This window comes from Electrona antarctica (genome assembly GCF_951216825.1).
Source record: "Electrona antarctica genome assembly, chromosome: 5".
Taxonomy (NCBI): Eukaryota; Metazoa; Chordata; class Actinopteri; order Myctophiformes; family Myctophidae; genus Electrona; species Electrona antarctica.
Window position 1 is genome coordinate 54,484,574 of NC_136810.1, and position 23,512 is coordinate 54,508,085.

General features: G+C 40.7%; 2 protein-coding genes across 3 annotated transcripts in view; both read left to right on the top strand.

Annotated features, from left to right (window-relative positions):
* Positions 1-683: 683 nt before the first annotated feature.
* bet1l (Bet1 golgi vesicular membrane trafficking protein-like) lies at positions 684-6,384 on the top strand. Its single transcript, XM_079501125.1, has 4 exons — positions 684-794; positions 1,207-1,292; positions 2,382-2,438; positions 4,355-6,384. Exons 1-4 carry the CDS (start codon positions 779-781, stop codon positions 4,520-4,522), a joined length of 327 nt encoding a protein of 108 aa, XP_079357251.1. The 5' UTR covers positions 684-778; the 3' UTR covers positions 4,523-6,384.
* Positions 6,385-7,403: 1,019 nt separating this feature from the next.
* deaf1 (DEAF1 transcription factor) overlaps positions 7,404-23,512 on the top strand; it is a 70,695-nt gene continuing 54,586 nt past the window's right edge. For both annotated transcript variants that reach the window (XM_079501891.1, XM_079501892.1), the window contains exons 1-5: positions 7,404-7,890; positions 8,277-8,380; positions 12,240-12,369; positions 14,478-14,627; positions 21,700-21,839. In XM_079501891.1, coding sequence (XP_079358017.1) covers positions 7,689-7,890; positions 8,277-8,380; positions 12,240-12,369; positions 14,478-14,627; positions 21,700-21,839 — 726 coding nt within the window. In that variant the 5' untranslated portion in view covers positions 7,404-7,688. The remainder of the gene's footprint in view (positions 7,891-8,276; positions 8,381-12,239; positions 12,370-14,477; positions 14,628-21,699; positions 21,840-23,512) is intronic.

Below are 23,512 nucleotides of genomic sequence, written 5' to 3' on the forward strand. Positions count from 1 at the left end.
ATTGTCCCTAACACAAACATTAAATGCCATTAACCATAAAGAGAGTTTAATGTTTGTTTTGTCCGTGTTTGTTTTACATCACCATTACATCACCTAATCATAGCAACATGGATTAGATTTTAATATATTAGCGCCCCTCACTTCACACAGGTGTGATTTTTTTATTACAAAATGCATTATACACATGATGTTGTGTCTCCCACCACAAGATGGCACTATTAAGTTGTTGGATAATTTTTGCCATACAAATAATAGGAATAAGCTGATGAATCCATATAGGTATATATAGAAGTGTCTATTTGTACAGTCTCTAAATGTTTTGATGAATTGAACAAGGTGGGCCCTCTTGTAAACAAGTGTAATGCTTAATTGGGTCGTCCACTCACAGTTAACAGTCTTTGTATTGAGTTTGTGCTTGAAATGTACTGTAATTCTGCAAACTGTTATTCAATCATTCCAGACTTTTCATTTGATTATACAGTATAGGCTATATTTAAATTGAAATAGGCCTACACACACGCACTGTCGCGCGCACACACACACACACACACACACACACACACACACACACACACACACACACACACACACACACACGCGACAGTGACGACACCCAGTAGTCAACCACGTCACATAGTAGCAATAAACGTACAGCAGAGCCATACTCTTGCTTGTACAGTAGGTGGCGATATGAACATTTAAGTTGTTTGCTATCCGCTAATATTAAACCGAGAGAGGAAGAGGAGAAAAGGAAGTTGTTGGAACGTCAACAACCAACATGGCGGACTACCGAGGTAGTTCTTCTGACACGTATTTAGTTTTCAATATTCTAAAAGATTACCCTGTCTCTCATTCAACCAATTCAATTTTCATAGTTTGTTCCAATTGGCGAAATAATCCAACATAACGATATGCTTTATTACGAGAGCTGCGTGCCAAAATAGCAATTTGTGTATAATGTTATCGAAAATAAGTTTCTGGATTTAGAGACAACTACTCTAGTCAACTGTATAATTCAGTTAATCTTGTATTTGGACTCCTTAACGTCTATTATACAGGCTTTTCAGTTGTTAATGTTGTAGGGCCTACACTAATGTAGGCTATATATCGTGTTTTTCATAATGGGGATTCGGGGAGGGGGTCAGGTAATGTTATGAGACATATACTACTATAGCTTAGCTTCCTTAAATCTCTGGCTTTTCGCAGGACATGGCGCTGTGGACGACATGTTAGATGCCGAAAATAAGCTTATGGCTGAAAATTTGGCAAGCAAAGTCTCCAGATTGAAATCGGTATGTATGTCTGGTGATATTGCTGTTTTGAACGACATTGTCAATGATAATATAAAAGAAATGTACGAATACAGTTTGATTGATTTAAGTATTTATTAACAGTTTGCAGAATTACAGTAGGCCTACATTTCAAGTACTGCAACTCACTAGGCCTACAAAAAAACTGTTAGCTGTGGACGACACACTGATAAAGCATTACACAGAGGGTCCACCCCTTTTCAATTCATCAGAGTCTTAAGAGCGTTATTAATTTATGATTAGATTAATATTAATAATGTTAATGTAACATCAGACTCCACATGCTAGGGTAGCCGCAATTTGCAACTCTAGATTTTTTATAATGGGATGAATCTAGAGTTGCAATACCCTCCATTGACTCCCCACTCATCATTTTGCGTTTGCGATCTGCTTGTCTTAAACGACGTTAAACTCACCAACATTGCAGCTGTAGTCCAAGCTTGAATTATTCTCTTTCAATCTGCAAAGCTTGTTTTTCATAAAAATCCCCCGTAGACATGTTATGAGCTACTTTCTGTCAAGAAATGATGTGCAAGTGATTCTTTTTCTAAGTGCTGGAGTTTGGAAGCGCTCGTCGTAAGTCACTGAACGTCCCTGCATGCATCTGTTTCGCATTTGCACATAATGCAGGAGGCAGCAGCGCGACCCCTTAATACAAACGAGCGCTTCCAAACTCCAACATTTCTTCTTCTTGACAGAAAGTAGCTCATAACATGTCTACGGGGGATTTTTATGAAAAACAAGCTTTGCAGATTGAAAGAGAATAATTCAAGCTTGGACTACAGCTGCAATGTTGGTGAGTTTAACGTCGTTTAAGACAAGCAGATCGCAAACGCAAAATGATGAGTGGGGAGTCAATGGAGGGTATTGCAACTCTAGATTCATCCCATTATAAAAAAATCTAGAGTTGCAAATTGCGGCTAATGCTAGGGATAGTTTCGCCCACATTAGACCTGTAAACCTGTGATATGACAATACGTTTAAGTTGAATTGATATCTATTGAGTTAGTTTATTCTGTAGGTGAAATTGATGTAAATTACTATTATTGTTTTTTTCTTTGTATTTCTTAGCTTGCCTATGACATTGATAAGGAAGCTGATGACCAGAACATGTATCTGGATAATATGGTAAGAGGCCTACTACTGCTACAGTATAGCTGTGCAGTGTGCATCCACACATGTCTATTCTTTAACCCATGATTTAGACTTCTAAAAAAATAAATAAATAAATGTTTTCTGAAAAACACATGTCAGTGGTTCTCAAACTATTTCATGTCAAGGAGCCCCAGAATTGTATGTATTTGGCCGCCGACCCCCATCTGAAAATATGCAGTTCCAGGGACACCCCAGAAGCAAAGATTTGAGTTAAAAACATTCACTCTGAAATAATATATATTCAAAGATTTGCGCACATTTTCACGATTTTTCAAAAATAGCAGACGTACAAGCTCGTAGCACGGCTTTCAGGTTGCCCGAACGGGCAAGCGTATGAGATATCTGTTTAAACACCAGACTCTCGTCTGTGGAATGTAAAAAGAGCACTGTTTACCTGGCTATAATGTGCTGTTTTCACTGTTGCTACACCTAACAAAAAAAGACAAATGTGAACCCATAGTCCTATTCATAGCTAGGTATGCCATTTTTATTGCACAGCCCCAGAATGTTAAAACAAAATATATATAATGGTGTATTTACTTTTGTGGGAAGTGGGCAAGACCTTTGGGCAAGTAGAACTGGAACATGACCTGTACTTTGGGCGACGGGCAAGTGCCTCTGAGACCCCTAATACTGTACATCACGTGGTCTCAGTGAAAACAGGGGTGGGGTGTATGAACTGTGATTGCCATTTGCGCTGAGTTTGCCTCCCGCACTCAAGTCGACCTGGAAAATGAACAAGTGAATCAAAATGAAAATTGAAAATGTATTTGTAAAACTGTGCATATTAATATGATCAAATATATATATTTCCCCTCAGATATCTTAGTTATACCAACATTGTTCATGGGGAGTAGTTTGTTTATGCTTATTATATATTGAAATTATGAAAATTGCTACGGTCACAATTGGACCCCTGGGTGTCCTGGAGGTGTAAAGAAGGGAGAAGAGCACCTCAGCTGGGGACATGTCCGGGAGAAATGCGGGGACTGCCGCAGTGACAAACTTAATTTCAGCTATATATATATCCCATTTTGGGCGGGAACCCCTTTTGGTGTTAGCATTATGTTATGCTTTAGCTATTGAAAAATAGCAGATCTGCTATTTTTGAAAAATCGAAGAACGGCTGATATAGAAACATAGCTTTTTCAGAAAACTGTCAGGATGTAGAAGACATTTTTAGAATCTGATCTCAGGTCAAAATGGGATATCCCCCACCAAATCTTTTAGTTACACTAGTTCATATGGTAGTAGTAGTTTGTTTATTCTTCTTTATGGAAATGATACAAATCGCTATAATTTGAAGAACGCTGCATGGGTCTCTGTCTCTCTGCTGTGAGTCAGAGCACCGTATCCGCGGCTCCCCAAGCTGAAACATCCCATACAAAAATCCAAATATATTCTATTGTGGAATGCACTTCCCGTTGCAGTCAGAACTGCAGCATCAGTCCCAATCTTCCGCCCTAGTCTGAAAACCCACCTTTTCAGACTCCATCATGGCCCGTAGCACTTACCCTACCCCCTTAGATAGCACTTTTTGTAGACTTAGATAGCATTTGATACAGACTTATGTTATGTAGACACTAGACAGCACTAGAATTGCATTGTATGTAGTCATAGCACTTCATAGTACATATGTATAACATAGTATAGTATATATGTATAGTTTATATGTATAGTTTCATTATATAGATATTCCACTGTTACGTTCTTAGCTTACGCATGTTTCATGATAAATACTTTTTTATATATGTGATGTATTGCCATGCTTTTGTTCTTGCTTAGTGTAAGTCGCTCTGGACTAAGAGTGTCTTCTAAATGCCTAAATTGTATATATTAGGTTAAATAAATATAATATGAAATATCCCTCTTATTTCTCTCCTTTTAAGGACTCCAATTTCATGAGTGCTACTGGACTTTTGACCGGCAGTGTTAAGAGATTCTCCACCATGGTACGCTCCGGCCGGGACAACCGCAAGATACTGTGCTACGTATCTGTTGGACTTGTAGTGATCTTCTTTCTGCTCTACTATATGGTTTCCAGACTCCAAAGCTGATCAGGATGAAGACTAAATTAATGTCTTGATTTAATTGAACCTACTTTACTTCTATTTAGCCAGTGGCCAATTATAGCTTTACCTCTTTAGCTATTTTCTAATTGGTCAGTCTGGCATGGTGGAAGTCTACTATAGTTCGGGTTTACCTGTGATGGGAATAATCTTATATAAGAGCGGGACGTAGAATACGTACATCGACAGGCTGGGTGCTGGGCTAAAGTAAACTTCAGAAGATGATGGATTGGAGGCCGCACACCACAGGTACAAAAATACTTTCTTTATTGAGAAATCTGACAACGTTTCGATCCATTTGATCTTCATCAGGTCATTGACCTGATGCGGTTGACCTGATGAAGATCAAATGGATCGAAACGTCAGATTTCTCAATAAAGAAAGTATTTTTGTACCTGTGGTGTGCGACGGCCTCCATCCATCATCTGCTGAATAATCTTACATAACACAGTGATTCTCAACCTGTGGGCCAAGCCAAATTATTGGCTAAACATTATGATTTTATTTTTATTGATATTAATATAAAATATATATAAATGTCAGCATTTTGACTTTCAAAAAAGTTTTCATTGTGATAACAATAAGTAAGTTAGTTTCTAAATGCATGCCGAATGGCTGCTGTGTTAAGTGGTCAGATGGTTGGCCCACGGACGGTTTTGAATATTTTCAAATGATCCTTGATCCAGAAAGGGTTGAGAACTGCTGTTCTAACATAATAATCTGTTGCATTCCTCTGTGACGTGGCTCACCCAGTGGGACAATGAATGGTTAATGTGCATATCTGTACATGCAACTTCCATCTCAGTTTTATGAGAGCAGTATACATGGATATATTTATTAAAGTTATCAATAAATAAAGGACCTATAACTATTAAGGAAAGGGAAAAGTTGTGGAAATCTACTTTAGAGTCATGTCACTGAACCCTTTTCCACCGGTTCAGTTATTTTTTTCTCCACCTAATATTGAACCAGTGTTTCCACTGAAAATGATTTTGTTCAGAACCCTAAAAGTTGGTTTGGAACTGGAACCACGTGGAACTGGAACCAAAATGGACGCTGGTTCCGTGAAAGCACGAAAGGTTCCTAGAATCTAGAACGGAACCAGTTCTAGAACCCAATGTTCTTTTGGTGGGAAAGGGGCTGTTGTGTCTTGAGTTCTCAAGGTGTGGAAATGATCTGTTGTCAGATTTTGCTAGATAGTGTAAAGGGTGATTAGGTGACCAGTACCGAAAACTACAGCATGATGTCACAACGCGGTAAGCGACTCACCGCTCACCCAAACACATCGCTCTGTTGTTTACTAACCACAGTTTCACCTGAAACTGCAGTAGGAATAGTCCTTAAGTTTTGTATTTAGGGATATTAGGGGCAAGGGCCATAATCAGACTTCATTATTTGGGGGGATAACACTGCCTCTGGCTAGTGCAGTCAGGACCAAGTTAACTGTGTTCTACAATTGAAACTGATTACCTGTGAAGGGCCTAAATTACACATTGTCACTTTCGGGCATAAACCTTTTTGTGTCCAAAATCGTTACTTTTCAGGAAATAGGAAAAATAACTCCCAATGGATCCAGTCCAGTGTAGTTATCATTTAGTCACAAGCTCTTGTTAAAACTTAAACATTTGTTAAATATTTTTACAGACAGACTTAACCGCTTTCAAACTAGTCTCCCTGTTTTGGGCATGTTGTCATAATGTGAAACTTTCCCAAAATGTTCAAGATAAGGGAAAAAGCTCACAAAACGTAAGGGATCTTGAAATGTGGCTATTTTTTTGTTTTGCCTGACAATATCATAATGATCACATATTAAATGTAGGGTAAGTGATAATAAATAGCTCTATATATTCTGACAGTCCATGAGTCTCTGTCTCCATGCAGCTCTTTGGTAAACAAACTAACACAGTGACTATGTATGATAACCTTACTAATTGATTACAGTGCATGTATGTATTTTATTTTCTTTATTAAACATACGTCATTAAAACGGGTTTAAAAGGTTATTGTTGCTGTTATTCATCTACACCTTTATACACCTTAACAACCATCTTTAATTAGATTATCTCTTTCAGTTGACAACAATTGAGTTGTCATGATATAGCATGTACTGGGTAAGCCTGACATACATGTGTTTAATTTTTCACATCAGTTGGTGGCTGCAGTTATGGTCAATAGATTGGACAAATTAAATTGATTGAAGTATTTAACATATAGAGAGTATGCGCATGCTTAAAGTGAATGGCACATCGAGTGGCAAAGCAACAGGCAAAGTGAGTTTAACATCGTTTAATGTTTGATCCCCATTTTGCTGGAGACCCTGCGGAACACTGTCAAGGACCCCTGGGGGTCCCCTGAAATGCAATCAGATATGACTTTTCTGTGTGTATGTATGGGCTGTCAAGGCCAGAAAGTCGTTTTTTGCCACTCAGTAGGTGTTCCTGCATAACTTCCTGGTTTGATGATGATGTCACGCGCATACCCTCTATAGGAGAATTACAGTACATTTCAAGCACAACTCAATACAAAACTGTTAACTGTGGATGACACCATAAAGCATTACACTTGTTTACAATAGGGTCCACCATGTTTCATTCATAACATTTAGAGACACAAACAGGAAATCATCATAGAGGAGGTAAAAAGGGGGAAAAAAACATACAGTGAGGGGAAAAATAAGGTTTACGTTTTGTATTAAATATTACATATATTTATTGATATCCTGTGGTCTTATTTAATGCCTACATTTTGTTGTTTTTAACGTAATTACTCCATTGTATTTATTTATATTAATAACTCATTGATATAGACTGTTTTTATCGACTTACTAATGTTAAACGGTTTTCCAAACATTTTTGACCGTTCTGTCGCTTCGTATCGCGTCGTGTTCGTTCGGTAATTTCCGGTGCATCTCTTTCCTGTTCATGAAAACAAAACCGTTGGACGCCATTTCACTGTGGTTGCGCTTGCAAGTGTTTTTTTAGAATCTCGGAAAGCTAATCCTCATGTCTGCATGAGCCATAGACGTAAATGCGCTGCACAGTTTGTCCCTTTTAATCCTTTATTTAGGCTGTGCAATCGGTACCTTCCTTGCCGGCCGATTTCACCTCGGTTAGATTCGGCTTAAATCGTTAGCGGTAGTAGTAGGAGGAAGAGAATGGACGAAACGGACTCGGCAACGAAGGCGCTTGGGCTGGTCGAAACGCCCATAACTGCTATCGGCTCGGCGGCGGAGGAGGAGGAGGGGGTGGGCTCAGACACCGAATCGGAGGCCGAAGTCACCACCATGACAGTCATAGGAGAGCCGGGGAGCATCGAGTCCCTGCCGAACTCTGACGATGCCGAGGCGGCATTTGCAGGCAAGCAAGGCTGGCTGACTCAGTCCGTTGGAGGATTATATATTATGCACGCATTACAATTAATTGCATACATCCCCCAACCAGCGCCAAACGATTCATCAAAGACAAAGTATCGGAGAACATTGCAGGCATGATGCAGACTTGGTTGTTGCATAAATAACCAGCGTCTGCGTCATTTGCTATTATTGCTAGACTGAGCTTTCACACAGTTGCATAAAGTTAGATATAACAATAACGATATAATATAATAATGATATGGCTATCCTGATATATGTTATGGTTATTGCTTATGTTGCTTATGGTAAATTGTATGTTGAGCATGCACACACAGTTCCAAGTGAGATATACAGTATAATAATGCCAATATGTCATGCGTACTGTTACAGACGTCACCACCGTGACTGTGAGTGATGTGCATTGCCACTCCGCAGAGGACAATGTGTTCACGACAACCGTGGCCACCTCAAGAAGCATCCCCGAGCATGTCTTTGTAAGTTCCCACTGATAATAATTAGCAGCCTATATATAAAAAGAGTTCGGGCACCTAAATGTTTAATTGACAAATCTTTCCAAAATGGCAAAAAAAAGAAGGGGAAACAAAAATAATTTGGAAAAATGGTCTGCAGTAATGTAAAGTATAGCCTAGTTAATGATTTGAACATTTATCAGACGTAAATTTACCCCTCAACGTATTGTTTATAAATGCTGTTTATACATGCTAGAAACAGATTTGTTGTAATTTGCAGCAATTGTAGAAACATTGGACCCTACATGTTGAATGATGATCAAGCGTTTTCAAATATAGTTTACTACTTCATTACTACTTATTTTATTTTATTTTAAATAGCCAATTTAACATTGGATGCCCAGTCTGCACACAACAGGTGCCCACTCTTCCCGTTACAGCTGTGCCTATAATGACTTGTAATGGCCAGTGGTGGCCCTATAAGTATACACTCCCATTGATCTACTGGACCTGGAGAATATACTGATGATATGATATAGTAGGCCTACTTTATTGTCAGTTTGCACTGACATTTGTCTTGCGACCCAGCGGCATTGTATTGTATACGACACATATATATACACACATTTGACATTTGACATTGATAACGCAAAACAGAAAATAAAATACAATTATATACATAGAAACAAAGGCAAGAGCAATGTCCACAGCTCAGTCTAGTCCTGGCCAAAATCCTGATTAAGCCTCAAAGTTGACTGATGGAGGCCTCTTCAGTCTGACCTTATTGTATGCTGGAACACCATTATCTCCTTCCTGAAGGCAGTAACCTCTCCATACAAAACATTAGAGGTGATATTCCTGGGCTGGCTAACCTTAGGATGCTGTTATCATACGTGGATAGTACAGTCTCTGAAGTGGTTGTCCATCAATCTTTGAACCAAATGTTCAGTTGTTGCAGCAATTCTGACTTTAAAGGCCCAGACATAGTCCGTTTTCACTTACGTTGGGGTGAGATAAGGCTACAGACAAACACCCATCAGGGCTCCAGACTAAAGTTTATCACCAACATCCCGGAACCGTCCCAAAATACAATTTGAACCGTCCCAAAGTGAATGTATACACTAGTCCCCGATTTCTTTTAAATGTTGATGTCATTCTAACCATTCACACTAATGTGAGGGCAGAACATATAACAGTTATTTAAAGACTTCCAGCATTGCTTTTGAAAGTGGCAAGGAATCATAATAGGTATCAAGGTATCATAATAATCCTTGATAAATGCATTAATCCTTAATGAAATAAAAAGTAAATGCCTTCTTAGAATCTTTAGATCAGTCCCAGATCAGGGTAACCAACATTTTTGGAGGGGTTGCCAGTTGCATTTCTGAATATGTGCAAAGTAATGAAAATCTGAATAAAAATAAATAAATCCATGTGTTCTAAGTTAATATTTTAGTAAAAGCACAGTCACAATACAGAATATTTAGGTAATTAGTATAGGTAAAAGCTTTCGGTCTGCATGTGTGGCACTGAAAACTTCGTTTTTCACTGACGTGTGTCAGAACCTCAGGCTCAGACTGATCAATGCACAGCCTCAACTTGCCCTCTGTGATCTTCTCACTTGCGGGTCGAAGTTGTCAGTGTGGGGTGTTAGGGTAACACCTCCGGTGTTAGGTGTGTGATATCTTTTTAGGGATCTTAATGATCTTACCAATAGCAGGATGCATCCAGCACATTGTTCCATCCACCGTCCACAGGCTGTTGAGAGCCACTGTTTCATGTACAGTATTAATTTCCGACAGTTTCCTTACATATATTAACTTTTGGCTGTTATCATATGAAAGTTTTTGAGTGGTGCAACCACTCCTATAGACAGCTATGTGTGTGGCTGGGTCTGTCCCTGTGTCCCTGTGTCCGAGCATGAAAATGGCGTTATAACGTTTGTTCACCACCAAGTGTCACTGTTTCACAGCCTAACACACAGACACACACAGGCCAGGGGGGAGGGCTTGTACAGTATTTATTGACAGTTTGCAGAATTACAGTACATTCAACTCAATACAAAAAACTGTTAACTGTGAGTGGACGACACCATAAAGCATTACACTTGTTTACACCATTTTCAATTCCTCAAAACATTTAGAGACGTACGAATATACACTTCTATATAACCAAAAACAGGGAAAAATAACATATGCATCTGAAAACATGTTGTTCCAGGGACCCCCCAGAAGATTTAGGCATTTAGCAGACGCTCCAAAATAGCAGATCTACAAGCTCATAGCGCGGCACTTGGTGCCGCACTATGAGCTTATAGATCTGCTATTTTGGAAGAATCGTGAAAATGTGTCTGTTATATCGACAGGTGAGAATTTCAAACGTTTAGATTAAAAACAACAAAAACAACAAAAAATACTTTTATCTGTTGACCTCAAAGCTGTGCTCAAAGAACTTAATAAGGACAACCTTTGTTCATAGAAATGTAGTTCAGTCAAAAGGAAATGTGCTTATAGTCATACGTTTAAATACATAAAACTAATACTAAAGTAAAACATAAGTTCTCCAATACAGCACTCCAGTAACTGTACCATGTTACTGGCCACCACTGATTGCTTTGTTGTGTCACCCAGTGAAAATTGTTGTTCTGTTGAAAATCAGTCATTTTTGTAGGTCATATTCAACAAAGCATAAATTATGTGTTGGATAATGATGATGAAAATGCATTCAGAGTTCAGAGACAGGTAGAATGTTTTAGTGCAATGGTTTCCAACCCTTTTCATGTCAAGGCCCATTATTTATAGTACAGGCAATCTAAGAAAAATAAGGGGTCGGCATTTGAGACAACCATTTGATGACATTTAGCCTCTCGGACCCAAAACTAAAGAATATTTTGTTATCGTTGACACACAGTTCCATGCTGTTGGCAAACGTTGATCAAAAATAACAATTCTTCTACATTCTCTAATTGTGTACAGACTTCTTGTAAATTAAGTAATGCAGAAGTGTAAAATGAGTTTCATTTTACACTCTCAAGAGTTAAAGATCTATAAGTCTCCATTTGGTTAGCAACTCTACATCATTCAGCTGGGGACCACCTGGGAACCCCCTCAAGGACCACTGTTGTCAAACTATTTCATGTCAAGGACCCCAAAAAATAAATATATAATATAATATAATATAATATAATATAATATAATATAATATAATATAATATATGTAATTGGCCGCCGACCCCCATCTCAAAATATGTTCCACCACCCCCAGAAGCAAATATTTGAGTAAAAAAACGTTTGCTGTGAAAGAATATACAGTATATTCAAAGATTTGCACACGTTTTCAAGGATATTTAAAAAAAATCAGACCAGTCTGAAGCGAGTGGTGCAACAGCACCCCCTATTGGTACTCTAAACATAGTAACATAGTCCCATAGTAACATAGTCACATAGTCCCAAAGCTGTTCCTTGGAGTGGTTGCACCACTCAAAAGAGCTTGTAGATCTGCAATTTTTTCAACAGATAAAGTCTAAAATAATGGTTAAAGTGGTTAACAGCTATAAGGTGACACATATGTATCCTCACTCAGGTCTATTGGTCTTAATGCCATGAGTATATCTGATCTGACACAGTTTGCCAGGCCACTGCTACAGAGCTGACAATGAGGTTATATCTTCCCTTCTTCTCTGGAGTCCTGCCTCAAAGCAGACCAGAGGTAGAAAACTGTCGTTCCCTGATGTCATCGCTAGGGACACATGCATCAGTAAGCAGGAACTGGGGATGGCAATGAAGGACCGGAAAGTCTAGCGTGGCATTGTGAAATCCATGATCTCGACTGCGGTCGAAAAATGATGATGATGATGATGATATCTGATCTCCCTCTGCACTAGACTGGTAGGACCACGTTGCAGCTCGGAGACGGCCTCAACTCCCAGAAGGCCACGCTCATAGTGGTCCACACCGATGGGAGCATAGTGGAGGCCACAGGTCTGAAGAGCGCTGCCGCTGCCATCGCATCTGGTAAATCACAGCCTGGATTTATTTCCTCAATGCCCTGTTGAACTGCCATGCACTCACAATTCCGGCTTAACCTACTGTAGCCTTATCAGCAAGCCAGGAAAAGCAGCTTTATTATTATTATTCAAGTATTTTTTATTGAAGTTTGCACATAAGACAGGACAGACAACAGATACATGACAACAATTACAGAACTCAACATTCATGTATAAAATATAAAAGTCTGAAATAAGGAAAAGCAGCTTTTTCCATGTAACCACTACAATGGTGTACACCAGGGGTATTCAACTAGATTAGGCCGGGGGCCACAACTGTAGAATGATTGTGTGTGTGTGTGTGTGTGGCGCACAGCGTGCGGCGGCGTGCCCGCACACTGACATTTTGTGGAATTCTCAAACACGAAGATTTATGTATACTAGTCCTTACCCGTTCTGAATATATGAACAGCAAATTATGTTCAGTGTGGGCGTGTGGGTCTGTTGCGCGGAAAAGTGTGTCCCAGTATTAAGTTTGGGGGTGTCTAATGCAGGTGCCGATTGAGGTTGGAGGACAGGGCTGTGCGGCGCTAGGTTCCGTGAGGCGGTCCGTGCGTCGTGGCGTTGTGAGATGGCGCAGAAAGCGAGCAGCTGTCTTGCTCTATGCTAAAGAAGTACTCTGACTGACAGACAGCGACCGAGCGATTTAAACAGCGAGCGAACGTCCGCTAAATTATTAGATAGATATAATACATGTCTGTACAGTAATGAAAGATTTAAATATTATTCTAAGGTAGCATATATACTATATAGACATATTATGTCTATATATTATGCTACCTTAGAATAGATGTAGACCTATTTGACAGTGCGTACACATAATTGCCTTGACATTAACGACTCATGTCTCATTTCTCTCCAAAAGCCCTTGAATATGATTGAATATGATTAAGGATTACTGTCATTATGGTATTCTCACACTTCATATCACACACACCATACCTGTAACTTTCATTAGCCCTAAAAAAGAAAACGGACCCCCCCCCCCCACCCCCTTTACAAGGGGGCGCTCCGTGGGCCACATTTGGCCCGCGGGCCACCAGTTGAATACCCCTGGTGTACACTGTATGTTCGCAAGGACTTGTTTTGGTGCTATCCTTGTGTCTGACTTACATCTCTGTCTAATATTCAGTAGTCAATGTACTCCAAAATTCATCATCCACCTGAAGTATATTACCAATTTTCTTTTTCTTTTTTAAAGATGGGATTCAGTGTGTCACCGTGACCGATGAAGGCTGGACAGTCTGGGCAGTATTATGCGTGTCTTAAGTACCAGGTCTTATGACTTAACTTAAGACCTGGAGGCGTGGTCAATGCTGTTTGGCCACTCAGAATAGCCAAATGGCATTGATCACACCTCCAGGTCTTAAGTTAAGTAATAAGACCTGGTACTTAAGACTGCCCTCTGTCTCTGTTATTATGTTGAATTATTTTTTTATTGAAATTCATCAGCCTTGCCACTGTGTGCGATCCAATACCTTTGTGTTTTTTTGGGATCAAACACGTACACCACCACCACCTGTCCACGCTCATAAAAATTGAACCTGACATTAAGTTTGTTTTGTTGTTCTGTGTGTTGCTAACCTCGCCCACCAGGCTTTCCACCACCTCGGAGGAAAGCCTGGTCTCTGTTTCATTTCGGCATATGATCCGCTTGGGAGCGGATGATATCGTTACGTCATGTTGTAGTATTGTTTTGTAGTCGACAGGCAGGAACAACAAACACAAACTTCCTTTTCCCTCAAACCGGAAGAATAACAATAAAAGCTCTCGTAGCCTGCAGCTTTTATTGAGAAAAATCGGTTTGAGGGAAAACAATACTACAACATGACGTAACGATATCATCCGCTCCCGCCCGGATCATATACCCGAAATGAAATGGTGCCCAGGCTAGTGTGTTGCTGTTCCAGGCCCCCAGACCCCGCCCACCCCACTGAGTCCCAGTAACCTGACATTAAGTTTGTTTTGTTGTTCTGTTGTGTTGCTGTTCTAGGCCCTCAGACCCCGCCCACCCCACTGAGTCCCAGTAACCTGACATTAAGTTTGTTTTGTTGTTCTGTTGTGTTGCTGTTCTAGGCCCTCAGACCCCGCCCACCCCACTGAGTCCCAGCTCAGAGAAGGACAACTGCTCCAAGTATAACTGGGACCCGTCCGTGTATAACAACGAGCTCCCCGTGCGCTGTAGGAACACCAGTGGCATACTCCATAAGAACAGACTCGGCTCAGGTTGGTGGGAAGAGTAGAGAAAGTAGAAGAAAAAGGCTGCACAGTGCAGTGAGTGCACACTCATAGATAGGATCCGACAGGAAGCACGCACATCTCAAGACATTCTGCAGGTGCTGGTCAAAAATATACGTACAATGAAAAAGGAATGGATGTCCGCACACTGAGTTGTAGCTCCCAGGAAGATTTATTTATTTGTTACAACGTTTCGACATATGGGCATATGGGCAGGTCAACAATGAACAAGCTCTGTTGCAGCAGAGATTGTTCATTGTTGACCTGCCCATATGCTGTTGTATATAATACGCCTCTTGATGTTGTGTACTCATACCTGACGAAGACCCACAGAGGTCGAAATGTTGTAACAAATAAATAAATCTTCCTGGGAGCTACAACTCAGTGTGCGGACATCCATTCCTTTTTCAGTGCACACTCATAGCCACGATGCTGGAAAGCCAACGTTTCGACCTGTAAGGTCGAAATGTTGGCTTCTTTGGCTTCTCTGACCTTTTCTATGTTTATCGCCTTAGGCCTTTAGCACCTCACCAATACTGGTGTGCGCCAGACAGTAAACATCATCCTTGAACAAAAAAAGTAGTTTACTGCTTAATGTAAAATGCAGACTCCAAGGCACTCCGTCTTTGATGGAAAAAATATGGATTTATTTATGAGCAAGGCAACAAGATATTATGACCAACGCGTTTGGACCTAGAAGGTCTTCGTCGGGGTATATTCATTATTCACTTATTACATCATATCATATTTCATTTCAATGACCGTTTAGGTGAACATAAATAAGCTACTCAAATAAATCCTACTCTTCAGCTGCGTTCAGACCTGAATATATATATTTGCTCGGTTCGCCCCGTTTGTGCCACGCCAGGTCGCGCCGCGCAACTTTGTATGTAATCGCGCCGCTCTAACCATCCAAGTCTGAACACACATTTAGAATGAGCAAAGCACCTTTGTTTTTGTGCGTTTGGCAGACCTAAAGTACAATTGCCCCTAAATTTGGCACAAATGTAAGTTCTTGGTCTGGCCTTTGAAGAGGCTATCTCTTGAACCTTTCCCTGTGCACGTGCATGACTTACGCATACATACACACTCTCTGTTGTACAAACAAGATGGCGTTTGGAAATAATAATAATAGCCTAATAATAAAGCTTTATTTGTATAGCACCTTTTAAGAACCAGTCACAAAGTGCTTTAACAAAAAAAACATATATAAAGACATAGCAAGGAGGCACACAATAGAATAAAATACATTGTCAATAATGCACAAAATCACAACAACAACAGAAGAAACCAATAAAAGAAATCACAAATCACATGGGTGGGGGGTTAAATGCAGCTTTGTAAAAATGAGTCTTAGGGCGGGAACCCCTTTTGGTGTTGGCACTATGTTATGCTTTAGCTATTGAAAAATAGCAGATCTACAAGCTCATAGTGCGCCACCGAGTGGCACGCTACGAGCTTGTAGGTCTGCTATTTTTGAAAAATCGAAGAACGACTGATATAGAAATATAGCTTTTTCAGAAAACTGTCAGGATGTAGAAGACATTTTTAAAATTTCGACGTCAGGCCTAAATGGGTTAAGGTGTGATTTAAAACGGGGCACAGACTCGCCTAGCCTGATCTCTAGGCCGCAGGGCATTCCAGAGAGACGGTGCACGGATAGCGAATGCCTGGTCGCCTACAGTTTCTTTTGCAGCCTGATCTTATTGACAGAAGGGCCGTGCAGGATGATCGTAGCTCGCGGGCTGGCACGTAGGGGTCGAGTAGGTCAGAAATGTAAGATGGAGCAAGTCCGGACCTGGCTTTGAAAGTGAATGAAAGTATTTTGAAATCGATTCTGTATGAGACAGGCAGCCAATGTAAGGTGGCCAGAATAGGGGTGATGTGATCAAATTTTCTGGAGCCTGTTAGGAGGCGAGCTGCTGCATTCTGAATGAGTTGTAACCGGTTGATGGATTTTTTTGAGAGGCAGGAGTATAGGGAATTACAGTAGTCTACACGAGAGTAAATGAAAGCGTGGATAACTTTAGTGAGGTCGGGGCGGGAGAGAAGGGGTTTGATTTTAGCCATGTTTCTAAGGTGGAAAAATGAAGACTGGACAACTTTTATTACGTGACCCTCCAGGGAGAGGTCGGAGTCTAAAAAGACACCCAGGTTTCTGGCTGCAGATGTGATATTGGGACGTAAGGGGCCGAGGCTAATTTCAAGACGTGCTCTGTCACTGTCAGATGGTGGGCCAAATATGAATACTTCAGTTTTTGATTAGTTTAGTTGGAGTACGTTTATTGTCATCCAAGCCTTGATGTCGGCTAGGCATGAGTGCAGTATGGCTGTGCTATGCTATGCTGGCTATGCTATGCTGCACTCAGTGTTGTTGTTTTTTTATAAAGTATATTTATTGGTTTTTAACAAACTTAAAGACAACAAACAGACATTACACAACAAGAACATAATAACAAACAACAAAAGAAAAGAAAAACTAAAACAAAAAAAACAAAAAACAAAAACAGCTCAGGCACAACATCATTATAAATAAAAAGATTGAACATACAAAGACATGGCAAGGACAATGAACCATAATGACTCTTGAGGTTTGATAGACTCCCATTCAGGAAATACATCCATACAGTATATAAATACATGTTAAAAAGGCAGACAATACAGTTATCATAGGCACAAAACATTACAATAAGAGCAGACCCATGCATACTCCACTCAAAGGCGGCAACCGCCCCCCCCTCCAGGCGGCAGGGCCACCGCCCCAAGAAGCGGCCCCGATGCAATGCATCGAGACCCCTGCCCGGGCTGCACTCAGTGTTGTTAAAGCGTAAGTATGCCTTCAGCGTACTCTCACTTTCTGAGACACATGGTACAGGAACTAGGGGTTGGGGAATCTTATTCATTCTTGTAATAATTGTGCTTTTTCTAGTATTTTCTTTTTCTATTTTCTTCTGTGAAACACATTGTTGTCCTGTATAAAATGTCGGATATATATTACATATATATTACACACCTAAATATGTTTAGTTTCCACCAAACAACAAACGGTACTTAATGTACAGTAGTACTGTTGGTTGTTTTACAGTTCAAATCAGCTTATACATTTTCTATAAGGTACCGAAGTCTGCCACTTGGAGTGTGGTGCAACCACTATGACCACCTAGCCAGATATTATCCTGCTTATTACATGGCTACATAACATAAATTAATACATTGACCCAAAACACAACAACAAAAGTATTCCATAAGTGTCGCGCTGGCTGCGTCTGGCCAGCTGCAGGGCTGCAGCACTGTCGGAAAACAAGGAAGTGAGTTGATGAAATAGAATCCATTTTCGGGTCCTGCTTCGTCTATTTCTCGCTCAAATGTTTTCAAAAACATTTTTGAGAGCCATGTTTAGCTGTAAATGACATTGTGTGTCACTAGTGTGTGTGTGTTTACATGGCTGTCGTGTTGGAAACAGCAGTAAATCAAGCGGGGCGCAGCTGGTGCTCAGAGGGTTTGATTAGGCAGAGGTCCACAGCGGAGCGGTCATTATGATGAGATAACTCACCGCTGAATTAAGCGATTGACCAATCAGAATCAAGCATTCAACCAAGCCATGTAATAATAACGATTAATCGATAGTCAACGGCGCCGGGGAGGCGGGGGTTGGTGGCCGCTTTAAAAAATAAACCATAAAAAAGCATCGATTGTGGGGAAAATAATCTATTCTGTTATCCATCCACATAAATGTTTCCTCAATCAGGCTAATGATAACAGATACCATTACATTACCATCAATACCAATAATGCAGGAGGCACACATCCTTTTAACGATGAATCGATTTATCTGACGCATCCCTAATTATTATGTGCAAATTTGATCAGATGAATAAGCTGGCCAGCTGTGTGTCAGTGGTTCAGAAGATAGAGGGTCTGTCTGGGAGCCAGAACGTTCCCAGTTCGATCATCAGCGCCTCCTCCTGGTTGTGTTATTCAGCAAGAGTTGACACTTGAAACACAAACTGTAATTGCTCAGACTCTTCAACAAACATTCTTTGTTCTGTACTTATACATACAATTGTATAGTACAAAACACTGAAGTCCTTAATCCATTTAGGCCTGACGTCGAAATAAATACAAAGTCTCCTGAAAGAATATATATTCAAAGATTTGTGCCACATTTTCACGATTAAAAAGAAAAATAGCAGACCTACAAGCTCGTAGCGCGCCACTCGGTGGCGCGCTATGAGCTTGTAGATCTGCTATTTTTCAATAGCTAAAGTATAACATAATGCTTAGTTAAAACACCAAAAACGGGTTCCCGTCCAGAATGACCAGAAACCTAATGCTAACACTAAACCCTAAGGTAGTGTAAGTGGGGAACATAGAACCTGGGGAACATAGGGATGACCCCTGAAACACTAGCTCCACCTGAGGATAAGATTGGTGTCTTGCATGGTTGCTGTGTGAATGTGTACTACACAGATTGTATAATAATGTGTAACCTAACCATCACACAGTGGTGGAAAAAGTACTCAATTGTTTTACTTAAGCAAAAGTACCAATACTGAAATTTAGAACTACTTCGTTACAAGTAAAAGTACAGAATTGAAAATGTACTTGAGTAAAAGTACAAAAGTATCAGCATCAAAAAGTACTCGTATTGCAGAATGTCCCATTTCACAAGTTCAAACTGTGTACAAAATCTTTCGAAAATAGCAGATCTACAAGTAGATCGGCTATTTTCAAATGGCCGAAATGTATAGGGTTGAAGTGGTTAATGTATGTTTTCTAATCAAAATCTAAATCGTCAATGTAACTAGTAAGTAGTAACTAAAGTTTTCAAATAATTGTAGTGGAGTAAAAGTAAAAATTGTGGCTCTGAGATGTAGTGGAGTAGAAGTACAAGTACTGGAAATTAGAAATACTCAATTAAAGTACAAATACCTCAAAATTGTACTTAAGTACAGTACTTAAGTAAAAGTACTTACTTTCCACCACTGCCATCCACCATAGTGGTTTGCAGTGATGAAAATAGTCTACGTAGACTCGTAGACTCACAAAATTGAGGAAGGATGCAATCATGTCACCCTCCAGGGGTCCTGCAGGGATGCAATTATGTACTCGGTACTGTACTCTAATGTCATTGAAGTAGGACTCATAAAATGTCCCTCATGGGACCCATCTAAAAGACCACCCTGGGTCACGGGACCCATTGCATTTACATCACTGGGTTTTGTGCAAATAATAGAAGTACATGTAAATGGCATTTAAGTGGTTGGAAAGAGTAAAAACTAGAAAAAGTGCCCTTCTGGGCACAGGTCTCCACCAGGAGGATAGGAGTGTGTGTGTGATGTTTGGCAAAATGTTTAGAAGCAATATAAACGTGTGTGTGTGTGTGTGTGTGTGTGTGTGTGTGTGTGTGTGTGTGTGTGTGTGTGTGTGTGTGTGTGTGTGTGTGTGTGTGTGTGTGTGTGTGTGTGTGTGTGTGTGTGTGTGTGTGTGTGTGACGCGGCTTGGCCTGTTGTAGCGCCACCATGAGGCTGATTTGAAAACTGTCAAGTGGCATTTCTTCCAAAGCCTAGTGGGAATATGCATTCACAGTTTCACCACAATCGGACGCTGCGTTGAGTAGTTGTGGCGATTTGTACAAAACGGGTACAAAGCGGGCTACTCCTGAAAAGTTTAGAAGCCAATCGTAGGCAATGAAGGTGGATTATGAGAAATCAAACAAACCCGTCTTGATCACATGACTATGGAGAGCATGTGTACCGATTTGCGTGAAATTTGGATAAAATCTGAAGGAGTAATATTAGAAAATGTGTTTTACATATGTCGGCCTCCCTGTGGCGCTATAAAGAGCAGATGTGAAAAATTCCAGGCAAAGGTTTTTCCTTGGCCTCTAGGGAGTTGGCATACAAAGTTATCCACAAATCCGTGCACTTTTCGGCCAGTTATAGCGCCACCATGAGGCTGAGTTGAAAATGTTCACGTGGCATTTCTTCCTCAGCTTAGTGGGAATGTGCGTGCGCAATTTCACGGAAATCACACAATGTGTTCATGATTTGCAGCATTTTGTTTGAAACTGAGCACTCCTGCGAACTTTGGAAGCCAATCTTAGCCAATCAGGATGGAGTCTGAGAAATCTGAAAGACCCGTTTTGTTGAATGGCTCTAGAGAGACTGTGTACCAATTTGCGTGATGTTTGGACAAAATCTGTAGGTGTACTGTCCAAAAACTTGTTTTGCACAAAGCGGCCTCCTGGTGGCGCTATAACAGGCCGTTCTGGAAATTTTGGAGCAGAGGTTCATTGTTGGCATCCAGGGAGTGTGTGTGCAAAATTTGGCATCGACCGGGTTAACGGTGGCGGAGATTAGCTGTTCACAGACGGACACACGGACGGACACACGGACGTACTCTCTCCCCATGCCTTCGGCCTGGTGGAGACAAAAAGAACAATATGAATGCAGTCAATTACCAACTTTATATAGCCTGATTTAGCGTTACCGGCATTTAGCCATTTAACTTCTTTAAATCACAGCTTATCTCAGAGAATGAAAACCAATGTGGTTTGTTAGTTGTTCCATGGTTTTTGTCCCTTTTAAGATAGAATTCTCATTTTATTTTTGGAGTTTGGAATCTACTCCAGTCGATGACATAAGGTCACACAAGGAATCACAATGCATCTCAACATAGTCATGAAGAAGAAGATAAAAAAATGAGGTCAAAGCTATATATTATTTCTACGTGAATTGAGGTTCACCTGTTCATTCCCTGAACCCGTGCAGCTTGTTAACTCATTTTGACCTGAGATCAGATTCTAAAAATGTCTTCTACATCCTGACAGTTTTCTGAAAAAGCTATGTTTCTATGTCAGTCGTTCTTCTATTTTTCAAAAATAGCAGACCTACAAGCTCGTAGCGCGCCACCGAGTGGCGCGCTATGAGCTTGTAGATCTGCTATTTTTCAATAGCTAAAGCATAACATAATGCTAACACCAAAAGGGGTTCCCGCCCGAAAATGGGTTAAACGAATGGATTGCGTGTATGGTAATTATTTCCCCTCGAACCCACAGGTGGGAAGGGTCGCTGCATCAGGCACAACAACAAGTGGTACACGCCCACCGAGTTCGAGGCGGCGGCCGGCCGCGCCAGCAGCAAAGACTGGAAGAGGAGCATCCGCTACGCCGGTCGGCCTCTGCAGTGTCTGATCCAGGTGCGTTGTGTGAATACCAAACGACTCGCCCCTTTACCAACTCGCCCCGTGAAATGTTTTAATGTAGTTAATAGTTAATTTAGTATTTCCCTCCCTCTCTGAAATCTGAAATGATCTTGTATACAGATTTATTTGATTGTATAGTAGTCGATCTCTATACTCTGTAAAATTTAGAAAGAACAACATGTCACAGAGACGGAGACAAAATTAACTGCTAGAAGGTCCTACATTAACTTAATTAAGATTAAGTTAATTTAGGACCTTCTAGCAGTTAATTTTGTTTTATTAAACACATTTCTTCCATGTGTAGCCCATGTTTTGTAATGGCATCATCATGCTATTATGCCTGTGGATATACAGAGTGAACTTAACAATGATAAATTAATATGATAATACCTTTTATATAATCACCAACATGAATTATGTTTGTTATTTACAGCTAGGTATAGAGTAGTGGGGCGAGATGGAAAAGAGGCGACCGTACCTGTTACCCATTGTGTGGCTCGTTAGTCGGTGATCGTTAGACAGGCCCTTTTGGATTGCCCTCCTTGGTTTGTGCCCAGACTTTTAACCCATTTTTGGGGCGGGAACCCCCGTTTGGTGTTTTAAGCGTAATGTTATACTTTAGCTATTGAAAAATAGCAGATCTACAAGCTCATCATCATCATCATCTTTCGATCGCGGTCAAGATCAAGCTTATAGCAAGCTCATAGCGCAGCATTAGACTAGCGTCTGCTTCCGTGCTTGCGGTTATGGTTAGGTTAGGGTTTGAGGTGGGTTGTCGTTTGTCGGACCAATGACTAGTCTGAACAACGTATTGCACCCGGTAACCGCAAGGTTGCCAACTCGAACCCGGGCTCCCCCAGAGTTAGTGTTGAAGTGTCCTTGAGCAAGACTCTGAACCCCAAATTGCTCCCGATGTGCTGGTTGGTGCCTTGCATGGTTTCCCCTGTCATCGGTGTGTGAATGTGTGTGTGAATGGGTGAATGTAATGCACAATCTATGACGTAAAGCGCCTTGGATAAAGGCGCTATATAAATGCACCATTTTTTTTAACTGATTTGGATTCCATAGAAGCCAGCATGAAATGAAATGAAATGATTACTATATTTACCCAGGGTATCTGGGCTAAGCTCAAGAACTTGTTTCCAGCCAGGCCCTGCTCATAGAACATTTCATCGTAGTGGTTCAATGCCTTGTTCAAGGGCACTTCAGCGGTGGTAATTTGAACGTGTCGGACCGCTGATTCGAACTGGCGACCTTCCGGTATCAAGACCGCTCCGCTATCCGTTCGGCCACCGCTGCCCGTCTATGAAAGCATGTTGCGCACAGAAAATTGTAGATCTACAAGCTCACAACACGGCGCTCTGCGAGCTTGTAGATCTGCCACGTTCGGTTAGAGTGACTTTATGTGAACTAGCAAAGTCATTGATATTCGGAAGCATCTTCCATAAACATGCATGGTCTCAGAAATGTCATAAAAAGCAAAAGGTTAATGCCTCGAATTTAGAATCGCAATACCAAATTAAGCTTAAGGTCAACCTCTGCACACTCTGACTCCACTCTGTCCAGGAGCTCCTGTGCTTGTTCCACATGGTTGGAATAATAATAATAGCTTGAATTTATATAGCGCCTTTCATGAACCCAAGAACGCTTTACAAAATGTACCAACA